General features: G+C 43.8%; 1 protein-coding gene across 4 annotated transcripts in view; it reads right to left on the minus strand.

Annotated features, from left to right (window-relative positions):
- nf1a (neurofibromin 1a) overlaps window positions 1-19833 on the minus strand; it is a 261091-nt gene that overhangs the window by 23328 nt on the left and 217930 nt on the right. For all 4 annotated transcript variants that reach the window (XM_061826400.1, XM_061826398.1, XM_061826399.1 and 1 more), the window contains 4 exons: window positions 9282-9422; window positions 8748-8874; window positions 1171-1302; window positions 967-1102 (listed from right to left, as the gene is read on the minus strand). In XM_061826400.1, coding sequence (XP_061682384.1) covers window positions 967-1102; window positions 1171-1302; window positions 8748-8874; window positions 9282-9422 — 536 coding nt within the window. The remainder of the gene's footprint in view (window positions 1-966; window positions 1103-1170; window positions 1303-8747; window positions 8875-9281; window positions 9423-19833) is intronic.

The following is a 19833-nucleotide window of genomic DNA, read 5'->3' on the forward strand; positions in this document are numbered from 1 at the left end:
GCAACAATGCCCCTGTGCACAACACCTGATGCATCAATAATCAAAACAATTAGCTACCTGTTGCCGCCTACTGATAGAGATGTGAATTACATTACATTGATACTCTGCCCATCTCAATGGACAGTCAGCTACTGAACATTAGCTGTGGATTCATTTTTGCCAATTAGGTGAAATTGGATGTTTCCCACAGCACACCAGACACTATGCCATGGCAAATTTGTGTGCCGCTGCACGGTGGTTGAAAAACACTGCTGTAAAGTCAATGTAAAAATTAAATTAATCTACCGTTGGCGTTCAGCGACTATGCGAAGAGAAGGGTGAGTGACAAGCGAATGGCATGGTGGGATTGGAGAAGGCAAATGTCTGACAGCTGAAAGACAACATACATACGAATTTTCGCACGCACAACTGAATTCCACTAAAGTTTCTTGGGGTCCATGTTGAAGAAAGATTAATAAACTTGCAATAAACACAAATAAAAATCATAAGAACCTTGTACTTTACGAATGTGCGGTAGTGTGTGAAAGTGCTAGCGTGAGTAAGTGAAGCTTGAGTGTTGAAGGGAAATGAAGAGCATCATGGGTAAAGATGGAGGTCTGTCCGAGCCAATGGAATCCCAGGAATATGTTAGGCGATAGCCACTTGGAGAGGAGCTCTATCGTGTCGCTTTTAAACCAAGATACAGTATGTTTTTGTTCAGTGGAATTTGGGGGTTTCAATTAGCATCACCAATTTTTGCCTTTTGTATCGAGAATTTTGAGATTTCATTGGATATGTTGTGATATGTGCTTTATTAATTCATTTTCTATTATATGTATGTTGCTACCATGGCCACTTGTTGTCTTAAGTCAGAACACACTTGTAACGGAGATTTTCAATATCAAAGAGGCTTTCCTCGTTAAACAATGGAAAAAAAAATGTATCTTTGACAACAAGCTTCAGTTTACACCGTATATATCAGCTTACCTGCAGCTGGGATCACTGATTAGACTGGAGTATGTCTCCATTGGTACAGGGTCCATTGAGAGGTCTGAAATCAGTAGCGACTTCCTGTGTTTGAGGCTGCAGCGACTTCGAACCTCCTCAGAAACAGTAAGAAGTGCTACAAAGAACAACCATATTATGACTTAATAATAAAAGAAAATCTAAATCTACCTAATTTTTACGCACCAGCCAAATAGGCTACACTCTGGGTGTTGACTTCAAACTTGTCACATTTTAGGTGCTTGCTGATGAGAGCCAGTAGTGTGTGCAGGATTCTCACTGTTCTTGCAACTGTGGTGGCTGATGGATGTCTGTAACCTGAAGACACATTAGCAATAAGTGTTCAATTGTTTAGGCCATTCATTGTGTGTTCCATTCCACATAAGCCATGCAATATTTAATTTTGTACAGCTTTACAACGTTGTACAACTATGATACAATCATAACAAGGGTGAGCTGCAGGCATTTGTACTGTGAAGAAAATTAGTATTTGAACACCCTGCTATATTGCAAGTTCTCCCACTTAGAAATAATGGAGGGGTCTGAAATTTTCATCGTAGGTACATGTCTACTGTGAGAGAGATAATCTAAAAAGAAAAATCCAGAAATCACAATGTATGATTTTCTTAATGATTTATTTGTGTGCTACAGCTGCAAATAAGTATTTGAACACCTGAGAAAACCAATGTTAACATTTGGTACAGTAGCCTTTGCTATTACAGAGGTCAAACGTTTCCTGTAGTTGTTCACCAGGTTTGTACACACTGCAGGAGGGATTTTGGCCCACTCCACCACACAGATCTTCTCTAGACCACACAGGTTTCTGGGCTGTTGCTGAGAAACAGAGTTTCAGTTCCCTTCAAAGATTTTCTATTGGGTTTAGGTCTGGAGATTTGGCAAGCCCACGGCAGAACTTTGATATGCTTCTTACAGAGTAACTCCTTGGTTTTCCTGGCTGTGTGCTTCTGGTCATTGTCATGTTGAAAGACCCAGACACAACCCCTCTTTAATGCTCTAACTGAGGGAAAAAGGTTGTTCCCCAAAATCTCACAATACATGGCCGCGGTTAACCTCTCGTTAATACAATGCAGTTGTCCTGTCCCAAGTGCAGAAAAACACCCTCAAAGCATGATGCTACCATCCCCATGCTTCACCGTATAGATGGTGTTCTTGGGACTCATCACTCATCAACTCATCATTCGTCTTCCACCAAACACGGTTAGTGGAATTATGAGCAAAAAGTTCAATTTTGGGCTCATCTGACCACAAAACGTTCTCCCATGACTCCTCTGTAACATCCAAATGGTCATTGGCAAATTTAAGATGGGCCTTGACATGTGCTGGTTTAAGCAGGGGAACCTTCTGTGCCATGTCTGATATCAAACCATCACGTCTAAGTTTCATACCAACAGTCACCTTGGAAATGGTGGTCCCAGCTCTTTTCAGGTCATTGATCAAGTTCTGTTGTGTAGTCCTGGGCTTATTCCTCACCTTTCTAAGGATCACTGAGACCCGACGATGCGATGTCTTGCATGGGGCTCCAGTCTAACTCAGACTGTCTAGTTTAGCTTCTTCCATTTCCTAATGATTGCTCCAACAATGGATCTTTTTTCACCAAGCTGCTTGGCAATTTCTCAGTCTCCCTTTCCAGCTGTGAGGAGTTGTACAATTTTGTCTTTGGTGTCTTTGGACAGCTCTTTGGTCTTGGCCATGTTACAAGTTTGAGTCTTACTGATTGTATGGGGTGGACAGGTGTCTTTATCCAGCTAATGACCTCACACAGGTGCATCTCATTCAGGATAATACATCGAGTGGAGGTGGACTTTTGAAGGCGGACTAAGGTCTTTGAGGGTCAGAATTCAAGCTGATAAGACAGGTGTTCAAATACTTATTTGCAGCTGTATCACAAAATAAATCTTTGAAAAAAAAAAATCATACATTGTGATTTCTGGAGTTTTCGTTTTTGATTCTCTCTCTCACAGTGGACATGCACCTACGATGAAAATTTCAGACCCTCCCATGATTTCTAAGTGGGAGAACTTGCAATATAGCAGGGTGTTCAAATACTTATTTTCTTCACTGTATATTGTCCTGGAAAGGTCCACTGGGGGACTAGCTCATTAGAGCATTCTAAAAACCCAACTCCAATGAAGTTTGGGGGTTGTGTGAAATAAAAACCAAAATCATGTTGATCCCATATTTAAAGGAGAACTCTCCTCAAAATTCATATGTACAATAAACCCTCCAATGTGAAGTAATATTATTACATATATTTTGTACATTCATTGAAAAAAAATAGAAAATAAAGAACATATTTGAAATCCAAGCAAAATCTGTATATGTGCCAGCTTTCACAGCCAAACCGAAAGAAACATCCTTGACTCCCCCTGACATCGCCGGTGCTTAGCATTACAGACCATTCGTTCTAGCTAAGCCAAGACGCCGACGTGTTGTGCAACAAAACTGAGAAAACGTCCCCAAATTTGTCCTTTAACCTCCCGTGGCGTCAACCTGACAGGATAAAGCTGTGGCTATCAGAGTTGAGGCTCGTTCATCAGCCGGGGAAATTTGTACGCATCTGCAGCAATCACTTCAAAGGACGGTTTCTGGAACATGACCCAAATTTTCCATCGTACCACATCTTTACACTAAACAGAAGAAAACAGTAACAGTGGATGCCTACCGTCCTATTTTTAACATAAAAAACAGTCAACTGCAAGAGATCGATAAACAGACAGAAGAAACGCCAAAGAAAAGAGGTATTTTGTTTTATGCACCACTTTCGTGGGACACAATAGAAGCTAACATCACCATTTGTGCTTTGCTTCAGCCTCTCATGCCGGTACCATAAAAGCAACAAGATACATGATGAGGTGGCACAGTGGCGCAAACAGAAGAAAACACAAACAGTGGCCGTCTATCCTAATCAGTCAGCCACAAGAGAACTATGGATGGATAGACAAAAGAAACGCCGAAGAAAATAGGTATGTTGTTGTTTTGTGTGCGTGTTATGTTGGGAACATCAGAAGCTAACACAACAATTATTGGTTATTAGCCCTTTAGCTATAGGCTTTATGTGCCGTATAAGCAACAAGATACTCATACCAACACTGCCCAGAAACCTGTCTGATCTAGAAAAGATCTGTGTGGAGGAGTGGGCCAAAATCCCTCCTGCAGTGTGTGCAAACCTGGTGAACAACTACAGGAAACGTTTGACCTCTGTAATTGCAAACAAAGGCTACTGTACCAAATATTAACAGTGGTTTTCTCAGGCGTTCAAATACTTATTTGCAGCTTTATAACACAAATCGTTTATAAAAAAAAAAAAAAGAAAAAAAAAAATCACACATTGTGATCTCTGGATTTTTCTTTTTAGATTATCTCTCTCACAGTGGACATGCACCTACAATGAAAATTTCAGACCCCTCCATGATTTCTAAGTGAGATAATTTCCAGTAAACCAGGGTGTTCAAATACTTTACAGTGAAGACTATCACACGATTTGTCACTGAAAACTGCACCGTTTGCACAATTGTCATTACACTGGTCTACAACGATGACCAGGTAAGGGCACTTAAAGTGCCACTGACACCAAAAACCAGATTTTAAAATAGGTATCAAAACTATAAATAATAATAATCACTTTTATGATAATTCCTGTCGTAAAAAGTGATCTGGGAGCGTTTTATTAAAGCGCAAAGTCCCATAAATCTGAATGGACAAAGCACATCCCAGTGTTGGCCATATTTGTCTGTGACGTCATCTCCAGACATCACAATGGATCCCTGGCATTGAAAACACGCTGTGCCGAATGCAGTGGCAGATGAACGAGAGCGAATTTTGGATTTTTCTGATGCCGATTCTAAGACTGAACATCTTTTTGAAGAAAAAAAAAAAAATCTCAGAAGCGAGTGAAGCGGCTGGGGACATTTTACCATAACGTTTCGAGCCACATTTAGACGATATGTGGATCACTTTTCTATGAACAACAGACTCCGACAGACAGACAAGTGGGCACACGAGGAGGACGAGGGACCCGATTCTTCTTCTTTTGGCTTGTCCTGTTAGGGGTCGCCACGGTGTGTCATCTTTTTCCATCCTCCTCTCTAACACCCACTGTCCTCATGTCCTCCCTCACAACAGCCATCAAACTTTTCTTTGGTCTTCCTCTCGCTCTTTTGCCTGGCAGATCCATCCTCAGCACCCTTCTGCCAATATACCCACTCTCATTCTAATGTTGCCTTTCTAGCGCCATGTAATTTTTTTTCTTCATGATGCCATCTATTTTATGAAGACCTCCAGTTCCTGATCCAGGAAAACAGCTCCACAACATGATGCTGGCACCTCCATGCTCCACAGTTGGTTTAGTGTTTTCAGATTTACAAGCTTCCCCCCTTTTCCTACAGATTTAATGGTCATTATGGCCAAACAGCTCAACTTTAGTTTCATCAGACCACAAGAAATGTCTCCAGAAGTTAAAATTTTGTCTTTTTAGCTTTTGTTCTAGGGTTGATTTGCACATTTGGGACACAAACACGTTCCTCTCTGGGACACAGAGCCCACCTCCTTCCTTAGTGGTGTGAGGGCTGGACATTTTCATGATGTTAATTGCGTATAATTGAACATGTCATCTTCTAGCATTTGGAAATTTCCCCCAAGGATGAGGATGACTTTTGGCACGCCATGATTCTCTCTCTGATTTCCTTGCTGATATATTTTGATTTTCCCATGATTTCAAATAAGAAAGCAGAGTCTTTGAGGTTTGGCCTTAAAGACATACCCAGGTGTGCTGTCAATTAAGTCACAAATGATCAGTTTCACTACCAGGAGCTTCTAAAGCCGTGACATCATTTTGGCTTCCCCATGTTCTTTGAAGACGGAACGTTTTGTGCATGTAAATTTTGGACCTCAAAGAAACTAATATGAAATTATTTTAGAAAACATAGTGGCCTTTAACAAAAATAATTTTGGTGATCCAGACTGACCTGAATTAGGAGAGGTTTACTCTGATTTGATTTCAGACAGTGAGACAAAAAATTTAATGTTTTTGCACATGTAACTTTTGGCTTTAACTGTATGTTGCTTAGATCCTTAACTGTTAATATAGTCTGAGTCAGCAAAACTGATAAAGACAAATCTGAAAATAAACGTTCTGAAAATGCAACGCTATATAGTGTTTAAACAAGCAATGTCCCTAAACCTAATCATAGGAGACTACAAATGCCTATTTCAATTACACATTCCAATATTTTTTTCACATGAAAAGTCTCGCCTGCCATCTCCCGGTGGATCTACAACATCGTGAAGGGCAGGACACAGAAGGTGAGGCTGGGGGACACCACTTCATCCATGCGCACTATCAGCACCAGGGCAACCCAAGGTTGTGTCCTCTCCCCTCTCGTGGCATCCGAGTGTCAAACTCCTGAAGTTCGCAGATGACACCACAGTCATCGTTGATCATTCTAAAGACTATAGCGATGATTGTGGATTTCAGGAGACATCCTTCCCCACAGCTGCCCCTGACGCTGTACAACTGTCTTGTGTCAGGCGTCGAGACCTTCAGGTTCTTGCGAATTACACTCTCAGAGGACCTGAAGTGGGAGACAAACATCAACTCCATCCTCAAAAAAGCCCAGCAAAGGATGTACTTCTCACGGCTTCTGAGGACGCACGCCCTGTCACAAGAGCTGCTGAGACAGTTCTACACAGCGCTCATCCAATCAGTACTGTGTCAATCCATCACAGTCTGGTTTGGGGCCGCCACAAAACGGAGGAACTTCGACTGCAACAGACAAGCAAAACCACTGAACAGATTGTCGGCACCACGCTACCCACTATTGAGGATTTGCAAGCAATGCAAACTAGGTCCAGAACACGCAGGATCCTTTTGGATCCTCCACACCCTGGCCACCACCACTTCAAATTCCTTCCGTTGGGAAAGCGCTACCAATCAATGAAAGTCAAAACTAGCAGGCATTCAGTTTTTTTCTCTCTGGCAATTTTTCTTCTTATTTCTGCTTGTCCTGTTAAGGGTTGCTACACCATGTCATCTTTTTCCATCTAAGCCTATTTTGTGCATCCTCCTCTCTAACGCCCTCTGTCCTCATGTCCTCCCTCACAACATCCATTAACCTTTTCTTTGGTCTCCCTCTCGCTCTTTTGCCTGGCAGCTCCATCCTCAGCACCCTTCTACCAATATACTCATTCTCTTGCCTTTGAACATGTCCAAACCATCTAAGTCTCCTCTCTCTAACCTTGTCCCCAAAACATCCAACTTTAGCTGTCCCTCTAATGAGCTCATTTCTAATCCTATCCAACCTGTTCACTCCAAGCGAGAACCTCAGAATCTTCATTTCTTCTAACTCCAGTTCTGCTTCCTGTTGTTTATTCAGTGCCACCGTCTCTAATCCATACATCATGGCCGGCCTCACCACTGTTTTATGAACTTTGCCCTTCATCCTAGCGGATACTCTTCTGTCACATAGAACACCAGACACCTTCCGCCAACTGTTCCATCCCGCTTGGACCAGTTTCTTCTCTTCCTTACCACACTTACCATTGCTCTGTCTTGTTGACCCCAAGTATGTGTAGTCGTCCACCCTCGCTATCTCTTCTCCCTGGAGCGTCACTCTTCCTCCTCCGCCCTCTCATTCACGCACATATATTCTGTTTTACTTCAGCTAATCTTCATTCTTCTCCTTTCCAGTGCGTACCTCCATCTTTCTAACTGTTCCTCTGGCAGTTCTCTACTTTCCCTGCAGATCCCAATATCATCTGCGAACATCATGGTCCAAGGGGATTCCAGTCTAACCTTGTCTGTCAGCCTATCCATTACTACCGCATGAAGGGGCTCAGCGCGGAACCTTGATGCAGTCCCACCTCCACCTTAAATTCTTCTGACATACCTACGGCACATCTCACCGCTGTTCTGCTGCCCTCATACATGCCCTTTACTATTCTAACATATTTCTCTGCCACACCAGACTTGCGGATGCAGTACCACAGTTCCTCTCTTGGTACTCTGTCACAGGCATTCTTTAAGTCTACAAAGATACAATGAAGCTCCATCTGACCTTCTCTGTACTTTTCCACGAGCAGCAAACCTACTATTTTTCTGCTTTGTGCCATTGTTAGGACACTCACTCACATCCTGCTGGTTCAATCAGTATTAGTAATATACTTTGTACACTATCACTTTAAACTGCTCACTTTGCACAATTGTCATGGCATTGGTCTATAACAGGAACCCCGAACGGGTAAAGGCACTCTGTACAAGTTTAACACAATGTGGGACCTTAACACACTTATCTCTTACCTGTTCTAAATGAAGATTTTACATCTTGCACGACTCTTATAAGGAAAAGTTCCTATAAACAAAAAAGTCTCTTGTTCTTTGTTCTTGTTGCTTTGTTGTTCTTTGTTCTGAACGTCGTACCTTGGAAGCACCGACTGTCGGAGAAAAATTCTTTGTGTGTTTTTACGTACTTGGCTAATAAAGCTGTTTCTGATTCTAAGTTGTGCATCAGATCCAGATGGATATCAAAGCTAACAAGTTCAGTTCTGATCTCATTCATTGTTTGACGTTCATTGTTTGATGGTGAAAACAAATTTTCACCCAAGTTTCCAGCAGAAGGAATTATTTCACTGCTACGACACTTTTGGAGCTCTTTGCACTAATTGGGCAGTTATACCTGCTTTGTTAATACAGCCTACGTGCTACTCAAATCTATTTCTAATGATATTCACGAAGCGAGATTCTTTACCTTTGAGTAGGTGACCCACAAGTGCAAAGTTGAAGTTGGCACTGAAATTGAGACCCACAAAGTGATCCATCTGCTTACAGTGCCATTCCAAAGGACGCCTGATCTCCATGAACACTTCTTCTGGACTCTACAGGAGACAAAGAAATATATCAATACATAGAGTGCTAAATAAATGTATATACCACCTGTTATAAAACTAAAAGAGAAGACCATCCAACATCATAAAGTCATTAAGTGTTAGAATGAGGCTTCATTCAAGCTCAGTGGGATTTAACAATTTTGAAATGGAATGAGGACTTTTAAGTAGTTCTTTTTCAGAACTAAATTTGGGGTCGCTCACTGGAATTCTATGAGAATTTGGGAGTAACTTGGGGTTCAGTATCTGGCCCAAAGACAATGACAGAAGACAGTCAGCTAAGATACGAACCAGTTCTGCCAATTGAGCCACATCTGCCCCACACTTACACCTAACATAGCAGACAAAACAAAACTGAAACTTGTAAGAACTTAAGTGCATTTGTTATTACAAGTTACCTTATCATTGAAGACATGCATTGTGTCGAGAGTGTGGAGGTTCTGCTCCAGCAAAGCAGTTCCACCTGAGTATAGGTTTACTTCATCCAACTGCAGCACAGCTACTGCTACCCAAAACAGAGCTTTATGCATAGGAGACTCCTGTGGTCAAGAAAGATGGAGATACATAAATTATCAGCAATTGTGTCAAGTTACAAAGCTAAGAGATGCAGAGATAGATCCTTAAAAGGTAATCTTTTTCAAATTGATATCTGCTTGGGGTGAAAGTTAATTATAAATGAGACGGTGTGGGTCTGCATACTAGTTTTAAGTCAATTAAACTTGGGGTTTACTCCCCCTCATACATGTGCACAATGTAGTCTTTAAAATTTACGCCATAAATGTCGAGATCAGGGGTCTCAAGGTCTCAGCCTGTGGGGGGCTAGTTTGCATCCTCTGCCTTAATATGGAAGTTTAATGTTAATGTGGCCTGCGAGTTTGATATTAATGCCACTTTACAGTGGGGTATATGACATCGGCCGGGCTTGTTGCGAACTCATAGGCATTAAGTTGCTGCAGTTTGGGAAGGAAAAGAAGTGGAAATGACGCACATTGTGGGAATTATGTTCTCCGTCCAGGTGGAATTATAGCTATCACACAGCCCCAAACATTTGTTTTTCAAAGCCTACAGTGAAGAGAAAGATTGGTGAAAAGACAATTTCAGCCTGTCTGCCAACACTGTGGCTGAGCGCATGTGTGACCTGTCAAGTGACATTTATGATCAATTTTGTGAGAAAGCAAAATGTTTCAGTGTATACTCAGTCACTGTTGATGAGAGGAGACATCACTGACACTGCCCATCTTGCAATTTATGTCCACGGTGTTCAGAATTTTGAAGTGATGGAGTTGTTCACACTAATTACTATGCATGACCAGACCACCACTCAGGAGATATTTCACTAGCTGTGTGATGCCACTGAGAATGCCGGTTTTCCAACGGAGAGGTTTGTTGGAATAACCGATGGAGAACTATCAATGACTGGGAGGAAAAATGGAATGGTGGCAGTTAAAAAAAACAAAACAAAACTGGAAGAGGCGGATGTGGAGGAAAACATAAATCTATAATGTACTGTATTACAGCAGGCACAACTGAGTGTAGGGACTTTGAATGTTGGGGCTATGACAGGAAAAGCTCAGGAGTTGGTTGACATGATGATTAGTAGAAAGGTTGATCTATTATTGTGCACCCAAGAGAGTAGGTGAAAAGGTAGTAAATCTAGAAGTTTAGCGGCAGGGTTTAAATTATTTTACCATGGAGTAGATGGGAAGAGAAATGGAGGAGGGGCTATTTTACAGGAAGAGTATCAGATCGAGTGATGAGGCTGAAATTTTATTTGAGGGTGTTATGTATAATGTAATTAGCGGCTATGCCCCACAAGTAGGATGTGACCTGGAATTGAAAGAGAATTTAGGAAGGCAGAAGACGAATTTATTTGACTTGAGGATGCTTGTGAAAAGTACAGAGAAGGTCAGAAGGAGCTACATCTCGTCTTCGTGGATCTAGAGAAACCCTATGACAGAGTACCAAGGGAGGAACTGTGGAGATGGAAAAGGATGTGCAGCAGGTATGGGTGTTTCAGGATACGATGCTTAAGTCTGGAGAAATATGTTAAAATAGTGCAGGACATGTAAGAGGGCTGCAGAACAGTGGTGAGGTGTGCCGTAGGTGTGACAGAAGAATTTAAGTTGGAGGTGGAACTGGATCAGGGATCCGTGGTGAGCGATTTCCTATATGCTGTAGTAATGAATAGGCTGACAGATGAGGTTAGAATGGAATCCCCTTGGACCATGATGTTTGCAGATGATATTGTGGTATGTAGTGAAAGGAGGGAGCAGGTGGAGGAACATTTAGAAAGATGGAGGCATTGACTGGAAAGGAGAGGAATGAAGATTAGCCGAAGCAAAACAGAATATATCTGCATGAATGAGAGGGGTGGAGGTCGAAGAATGAGGATCCAGGGAGAAGAGATAGTGAGGGTGGACGACTTCAAATACTTCGGGTCAAAGTTCCAGACCAATGGTGTGTGTGGTAAGGAAGTGAAGAAACGGGTCCAAGCAGCTTGGAACAGCTGACGGAAGGTATCTTCTGTGTTGTGTGACAGAAGAGTCTCTGCTAGGATGAAGGGCAAAGTTTATAAAACAGCGGCAAGACTGGCCAGGATGTACTGATTAGAGACTGTAGCACTGAAGAGACAACAGGAAGCAGAGTTGGAGGTGGTAGGAATGGAGATGATGTTCTCGTTCGGAGTGAGCTGGTTGGATCTGATTAGAAATGAGCTCATCAGAGGGACAGCCAAAGTTGGATGTTTTGGAGACAAAGTTTGAGAGAGCAGACTTTCATGGTTTGGACATGTTCAGAGGCGAGAGAGTGAGTATATTAGCAGAAGGATGCTGAGGATGGAGCTGTCAGGCAAAAGAGCGAGAGGAAGACCAAAGAGAAGGTTTATGGATGTGGTGAGAGAAGACATGAGGGCAGTTGGGGTTAGAGAGGAAGCTGCAGGAGATAGGCTAAGATGGCAAAAGATGACACGCTGTGGCGACCCCTAACAGGACAAGCCGAAATAAAATGAAGAAAAAGAAAATCTACAACTGAAATCCGTTCCAACAGTAACTCCTTCACTTGAATTTCGACTTAAGTCGGACATCACCATTAAAGTCAGAATTTACATCAAAATACTTTGAATAAAAAACAAATACATTGAAATAAAAAAGATATACTGAGCATTACTGCTAAGAGGTGGATGGAGAGGAAGAAGGGGAGGCTGGGTTTAGCTATTGCCAAGGAACCTGGTCCTCAATCCTCTCCCAAGTATCAAAGTATCCTTGTTTTGTCATCATTGTGTCCGACATAGGAACGGACCCTTCACATGTGCTAAAATACGGGCTTTGTCTTTAATAATTGTCACCACGGTCCACCGACTCAAGCCTTGCTGGTGTTGGTGTCTCTCCTTTGTCTAAACTTTTCATGATCTTGAGCTTTGTTTCCACGGTAATGGTTTTTCTTTTGGCTACAGAAGCATTGCTAAAAGACACAGCTTTCTTCTTTGGGGCAATAATACCTAAAAGGAGGCCGAAAAACACAAAGATACTCCCGGCGCACAAAAACGGACAACTATTAGCCAGACAAAATGGCGGACAGGGGAAGGCGAAACGTCTGAGGTCGTGATTGTCTTAACCCGAGGACTCCCTGTATTGGTAGAAGGGTGCTGAGGGTGGAGCTGCAAGGCAAAAGAGCGAGAGCAAGACCAAAGAGAAGGTTGATGGATGTTGTGAGGGAAGACACCAGGACGGTTGGTGTTAGAGAGGATGATGCAGGAGCGATGGAAAAGGATGACACACTGTGGCAACCCCTAACGGGACAAGCCAAGAGGCAACTTGTCAGTACTGCCGATGAAAACGTGAGCGTTTTCTCCACAAAACTTGTGTTATGGAAAGCCCAGCTCTCTCGGGCAAACCTTTGCCATTTCGCAGACACTTGTGGTTCCAGGCACACCATTCAGTAGTGAGAAGTATGTCATTTTGAAACTGTAGAAGGAATTTGATCACAGATTTGCAGACTTCAAGATACACAGAGCCACATTTAAAATTTTTGCGGACCCGTTCTCCTTTGATGTGCAAGCTGTTCCTCCTGTAATTCAAATGGAGCTCATTGACCTGCAGTGCAACTCTGAATTCAAAGCCAAGTTCAGAGAGGTGAGTGGAAAAGCAGAAAAGCTCGGGCAATTTTGGAGAGAATTGACCTCCTACAACTTCCCTGACCTTTCCAGAATGTTCAAGCGAACCATGTGCCTTTTTGGGAGCACATAATTCTCCAAAAAGCTCTTCTCTACTTTGAACTTCAATAAGTTCAAGGCCAGGTCCAGACTTACTGATGAGCACCTTCAAGCCCTACTGAGGGTCTCAACTGCTTATAGGAAGGAGACCAGCTCTGTCTCTCAGAGATGAATGTGTTTTGGTCTGAAATGTGTGAATCAACCCCAGAACAAAAGCTAAAAACCTTGTGAAAATTCTGGATGAAGTTGGTATAAAAGTGTCATTATTCACAGTGAAACGAGTTCTGCACCCACATGGTCTGCAAGACCACTCACTGTGAATGAAGCGACAACTCCCAAAGAAAGATAAATAAAGCCAGATTACAGTTTATAAAACAACACCAAGACAAAGATCTTAAACTTCTGGAGACATGTCCTGTGGTCTGATGCAAGTAAAATGGAGCTCTTTGGTCATAATGAGTAACTGTACATCTGGAGGAGAAAGGAGGAAGCTTGTAGACTTGAAAATGCCATACCATCTCTGACGCATGGAGGTGGTAGCATCATGTTGTGGGGCTGTTTTGCTACAGCAGGAACTGGAGCTCTTCATAAAATAGACGGCATTATGACTAAAGAACATGACGTGGTGATATTAAGGCAACATCTCAAGACATCAGCCAGGAAGCGAAAACTTGGGCTCAAATGGGTCTTCAAAACGGATAAAAACCCTAAGCATACTGACAAAATGGCTTGCGGCTTGAGGATAAAGTTAATGTCTTAGAGTGGTCATCACAAAGTCCTGATCTGAGTGCCATCGAAAATTTGTGGGACGATCTGAAAAAATGTGTGCAAGCAAGGCAGCCGACAAACCTGTCTCAGTTACACCAGTTCTGTCAGGAAGAATGGGCCAGGATTTCAGTGGAGTACTGTCAGAAGCTTGTGAAAGGTTACCCGAAATGTTTGACCCAAGTCATGCAATTCAAAGGAAATGCTACTTGATACGAATGAAATGTATGTAAACTTTTGACCTTGAAGAAACTAAATTTCTCTCAAGAAATTTTCTCTCATTATTGTGGCATTTAACAATAGTCAATAATTTGTGTGAACCTGATTGAACTGAAACGGGAGAGGTTTAGTCTGATTTGGCTTCAGACAATGAGACAAAAAAAATGAACTGTTTTTGCATCGTTTATGTAAATTTCTGGCTTCAACTGTGTGACCAACTTGGATAAAAAAATGAACTTAGGACAAGGCAATGGATTTTTCACACAGGGCCATGCAGGTTTGGATTTTTATCCCCTGAATAAACAAATATTTAAAAACTGAAATTTGTGTTGACCTGTGTTGTGTTTGACTAATATTTAAATTTCTTTGATGGGAACCATTTAAGTGTGACCAACAGGGGGAAAAAAATAACACTTTTAAACCATGCTGTCCCTCGATGTGGAAGAGTTCTCAGCAACTCGTGCGAACCTGGAGTATTGAATATTTGCGGTATTCTCTTATTAAATCAACAATGAGGGGGAAACAACTCGCAAGTGACCAAAATGTCTGAAAATCGCATTCATTTATAACCCCTCTAAAGATTCTTTATCTCCTCCCACCCTCGACCCGCAAAGCAGCAAGCTGGCATGTATTTAAAAAGGGGAATATGGATGATACAATTAATAATGCATTAAATTATTTGATTTCCACTATGATTAATTCATCCAGTGCCAGCCATTTGCAGAAAAGAATGTGAGTACCAGCTATTTTTGGGAATTTTTAATGCTCTTTTCAGGCCTACTGGATACTGTACTATGATTATCCATTCATCCATTTTCTACCGCTTATTCGAGGTTAGGTCGCGGGGGCAGTAGCTTTAGCGGGCCCGGATAAGCCCCTCCCGGATGACTAAGCTTCTCACCTATCTCGAAGCGAGAGCCCAGACACCCTGCGGAGGAAACTCATTTTCCGCTTGTGTCCGGCATCTTGTTCTTTCGGTCATGACCCACAGCTCGTGACCATAGGTGAGGGTAGGAATGTAGATCGACTGGTAAATTGAGAGCTTCCCCCATTGACGTAAGTCTTTTTTTACCACAAGGGACCGATAGACAGGCCGCATCACTTCAGATGCTGCACCGATCCGCCTGTCTATCACGAATTCCATTCTTCCCTCACTCGTGAACAAGACCCCAAGATACTTGAACTCCTTATCCCCAACGTGGAGAGGGCACGTCTCCCTTTTCCGACTCATTCTTATTCCAGCCTGTTCACACTACTGCATACCACTCCAGTGAGCATTGGAAATCACGGCTCTATGAAGCCAACAGAATTTAATCTACAAAAAGTAGAGATGCAATACCCCTCAAAACTTCAGCTACCCCAAGAAAATCTGTCCGTAAAAGTTATAAACAGAACTGGTGACGAAAGGCAGCCTTAGTGGAGTCCAACCCTCACCGGAAACATGCTAAGTCAGACATGTTTCAATGTGGACAAACTCTGACACCAGTCATACAGGAACTGAACAGTTCCTATTAGGGGGTTCAGTACAGCATACTCCTGAGGGATCCCCAACAGGACTCCGTGAGAGAGACAGTCGAACGTTTTCTCTAAGCCCACAAAACATATATAGACTTGTTGGGTTAACTCCCATGCACCCTCGAGGACCCTGTCCAAGGTATTGAGCTGGTCCATTGTTCCACGGCCAGCACGTGAGGTATGTCAACCAGGGCAGCCCTACAACATCCATAACCTTGAGGAACTCCAAGTGAATCTCACCTACCCCCGGAGCCTAACCACAGAGCAGCTTTTTAACTACCTCAGTGACTTCACCCCTGAGATTGGTAAGCCTTCCTCAGAGAAACCCAGACTCTGCTTCCTCATGGGGCTCCGGTGACCAGCATCCTCGCGAGGGAAATCTAAATCCATTAGTTTTTCAGGACAGAAGTAAGTACCTGCCAGCAACAGTATGGTTTCAAGATTAGAAAGAGTACCACAGATACATTATTCGCCTTGAGGATGCTAGTGCAAAAGTAGAGAGAAGGTCAGAAGGAGCTACATCTTATCTTTGTAGACCTAGAGAAAGCCTATGACGGAGTACCAAGAGAGGAAGTGTGGTACTGCATGCGCAAGTTTGGTGTTACGGAGAAATATGTAGAATAGTGCAGTAAGTGTGTGAGAAGAATTTAAGGTGGAGGTGGGACTGCATCAGGGTTCCGTGCTGAGCCCCTTACTGTTTGCGGGAGTAATGGGTAGGCTGAAAGACAAGGTTAGACTGGAATCCTCTTGAACCATGATGTTCGCAGATGATATTGTGATCTTCAGTAAATGCAGGGAGCAGGCGGAGGAACAATTACAAAGATACAGAGAAATATGTAGAATAGTGCAGGATATGTATGAGGGCAGCAGAACAGCGGTGAGGTGTACCGTAAGTGTGTGAGAAGAATTTAAAGTGGAGGTGGGACTGCATCAGGGTTCCGTGCTGAGCCCCTTACTGTTTGCGGGAGTAATGGGTAGGCTGAAAGACAAGGTTAGACTGGAATCCTCTTGGACCATGATGTTCGCAGATGATATTGTGATCTGCAGTAAATGCAGGGAGCAGGTGGAGGAACAATTACAAAGATGGAGGTACGCACTGGAAAGAAGAGGAATGAAGATTAGCCGAAGTAAAAAGGAATACATGTGTGTGAATGAGAGGGGTTGAGGAGGAAGAGTGAAGCTCCAGGAAGAAGAGATAGCAAGGGTGGACGACTTTAAATACTTGGCTACAACAAGACAGAGCAATGGTGAGTATGGTAAGGAAGAGACAAAGGGGTACAAGCGGGATGAACAGTTGGCGGAAGGTGTACGGTGTTCTTTGTGACAGAAGAGTACCCGCAAGGATGAAGGGCAAAATTTATAAAACAGTGATGAGGCCGGCCATGATGTACGGATTAGAGACCGTGGCCCTGAAGAAACAACAGGAACCAGAACTGGAGGTAGAAGAAATGAAGATCCTGAGGTTCTCGCTTGGTTTGAACAGGCTGGATAGGATTAGAAATGAGCTCATTAGAGGGACAGCCAAAGTTGGATGTTTTGGAGACAAAGTGAGAGACAGCAGACTTCGATGGTTTCGACATGTTCAAAGGTGAGAGAGTGAGTATATTGGCAGAAGGGTGCTGAGGATGGAGCTGCCAGGGAAAAGACCGAGATGAAGACCAAAGAAAAGGTTGATGGATGTTGTGAGGGAGGACATGAGGACAGTGGGTGTTCAAAAGGAGGATGCACGAGATAGGCTAGGATGGAAAAAAATGAAACACTGTGGCGACACCTAATGGGACAAGCCAAAAGAAAAAGAAGTTCGAGAGAGCTGACTTCGATGGTTTGGACATGTCCAGAGGTAAGAGAGTGAGTATATTGATTGAAAGATGCTGAGGATGGAGCTGCCAGGCAAAAGACCGAGAGGAAGACCAAAGAAAAGTTTGATGGATGTTGCTGGACAAGCCGAACGGAAAAGAAGAAGACAGACATCCGAAGTCTCTTTTCATTGTATAATTCAGCTAAAATAATTTGGAATGCCTTTTGATTGCAAACTAATGCATTTAGCTACAGTGTAGAAAATAAGTATTTCAACACCATGCTATATTGTAAGCTCTCCCACTTAGAAATCACGGAGGGGTCTGAAATTTTCATCGTAGGTGCATGTCCACTGTGAGAGAGATAATCTAAAGAAAAATCCAGAATCCTCGAGCCAGTCACTTTATCGTGGAGGAGGGGTTTGTGTGTCCCGATGATCCTAGGAGCTAAGTTGTCTGGGGCTTCATGCACACATGGCAAACAGGTCCTAGGTGAGGGAACAGACAAAGTACGACTCCAAAACTCCTCTGGAGCTAGGCCTGGAGGTGGGGATCGGCCGGACACAGCCCAAAAGGTTAAAATGGGTCCCCCTTCCCATGGGCTCACCACCTGTGGGGCCATAGGGGTCAGGTGCAATACGAGCTGGGCGGTGGCCAAAGGCGATGAACTTGGCAATCCGATCCCCGACTATAAAAACTAGCTCCAGGGACATGAAATGTCACCTCTTGTGCAGGGAAGGAGCCCGAGTTGGTGCGTGAGGTCGAGAAGCTCTGATTAGATATACGCCTCTAGACACCGCTTGGGTTCTGGCACCACTCCTCTTGAGAGGGGTTGGACTCTGTTCCACTCTGGAGTTACCCACGGGAGAGACACTGAGGAATGTGGCTGGCTCGGGGCCTATATGTTGGGGTTTACCCCCGTTGATGAGAGGGTAGCCTCCCTCCACCTGCAGGTAGGGGGACGGGCCCTAACTGTCGTTTGTGCTTATGGACCAAACAACAGTGCAGAGTACCCACTCTTTTTTGGAGTCCTTTGAGGGAGTGATGGAGAGCGCCCACCTCTGGCGACTAACATTCTTCTGGGGGACTTCAATGCCCACGTGGGCAATGACAGTGAGACCTGGAAGGGCCCCCCCTGATAATAACTTGAGCGGTGTTCTGTACTGGACTTCTGTGTTCATCACGGATTTCCATAACAAAAACAATGTTCAGGTATAAGGGTGCTCACATGTTCACCTGCCACTAGGACACCCTTGGTTCCAGTTCGATGACTGACTTTGTAGTCGAGTCATCGGCCTTCTGACCACATGTCTTGGACACTCGGGTGAAGAGAGGGGCGGCGCTGTCAACTGATCACCACCTGCTGATGAATTGGCTCCGATGGTGGGGGAAGATACCTGTCCGACGTGGCAGGCCCAAACATGTTATGGGGGTTTTCTAGAATGGGTGGCAGATTCCCCTGTAAGAAGGAATTTCATCTCTCACCTCCAAAAGACTTTGATCACATCCCTGAAGAGGCGGGGGACATTGAGTCCGCGCCTCCATTTCTGAGGCGGCCGACTGGAGCTTTGTCAGTAAGATGGTTGGTGCCTGTCGTGGTGGCAACCCACAAACACGTTGGAGGATACCAACAGTGACAGATGCTAGCAAGTTGAAGGAGTAGTCCTCTCTGGCATTTCTGGCCTGTTGGACTCCCGAGGCAGCTGATAGGTACCGGCTGGCCAAGCAGAATGCAAATTTTGTTTTTTTCAGAACCCCCTGATACGAGCTGTTCGGTCCCTGTACGACATCTGTCAGGAGGAGCAATTGCAATTTCGTCCTGGCTGTGGAACAGTGGACCAGCTCCACACCCTCGGCAGGATTCTCGATGGTGCATGGGAGTTCGCCCAACCAGTCGTCATGTGTTTTGTGGACTTGGAGAAGGCATTTGACCATGTCCTTCGAGGAGTCCTGTGGTGGGTTCTTCGGGAGTATGGGGTACCGAATCCCCTGATATGAACTGTTCGGTCCCAGTATGACCGCTGTCAGAGTTTGGTCCAAATTGCCGGCAAAAAGTCGGACTGAGTTCTGGTGAGTGTTGGACTCCGCCAAGGGTGCCCTTTGTCACCGATTTTGTTCATAACTTTTATGGAGAGAATTTCTAGGCGCATCCGAGGTGTAGAGGGTGTCCGGTTTGGTGGCCTCAGCATCGCATCTCTGTTCTTTGCATATGATGTGGTTCTGTTGGCTTCATCAAGATGTAATCTCCAGCTCTCACTGGAGCGTTTCACAGCCGAGTGTGAAATGGCTGGGATGAGAATCACCACCACCAAACCCGAGACTATGGTCCTCATTTGGAAAAGGGTGGCGTCCCCTCTCCAGGTCGGGGATGAGATCCTTCCCCAAGTGGAGGAGTTCATGTATCTTGGGGTCTTGATTACGAGTGAGGGAAGAATGGAGCGAGAG

This window comes from Syngnathoides biaculeatus, chromosome 8 (assembly GCF_019802595.1).
Source record: "Syngnathoides biaculeatus isolate LvHL_M chromosome 8, ASM1980259v1, whole genome shotgun sequence".
Taxonomy (NCBI): domain Eukaryota; kingdom Metazoa; phylum Chordata; class Actinopteri; order Syngnathiformes; family Syngnathidae; genus Syngnathoides; species Syngnathoides biaculeatus.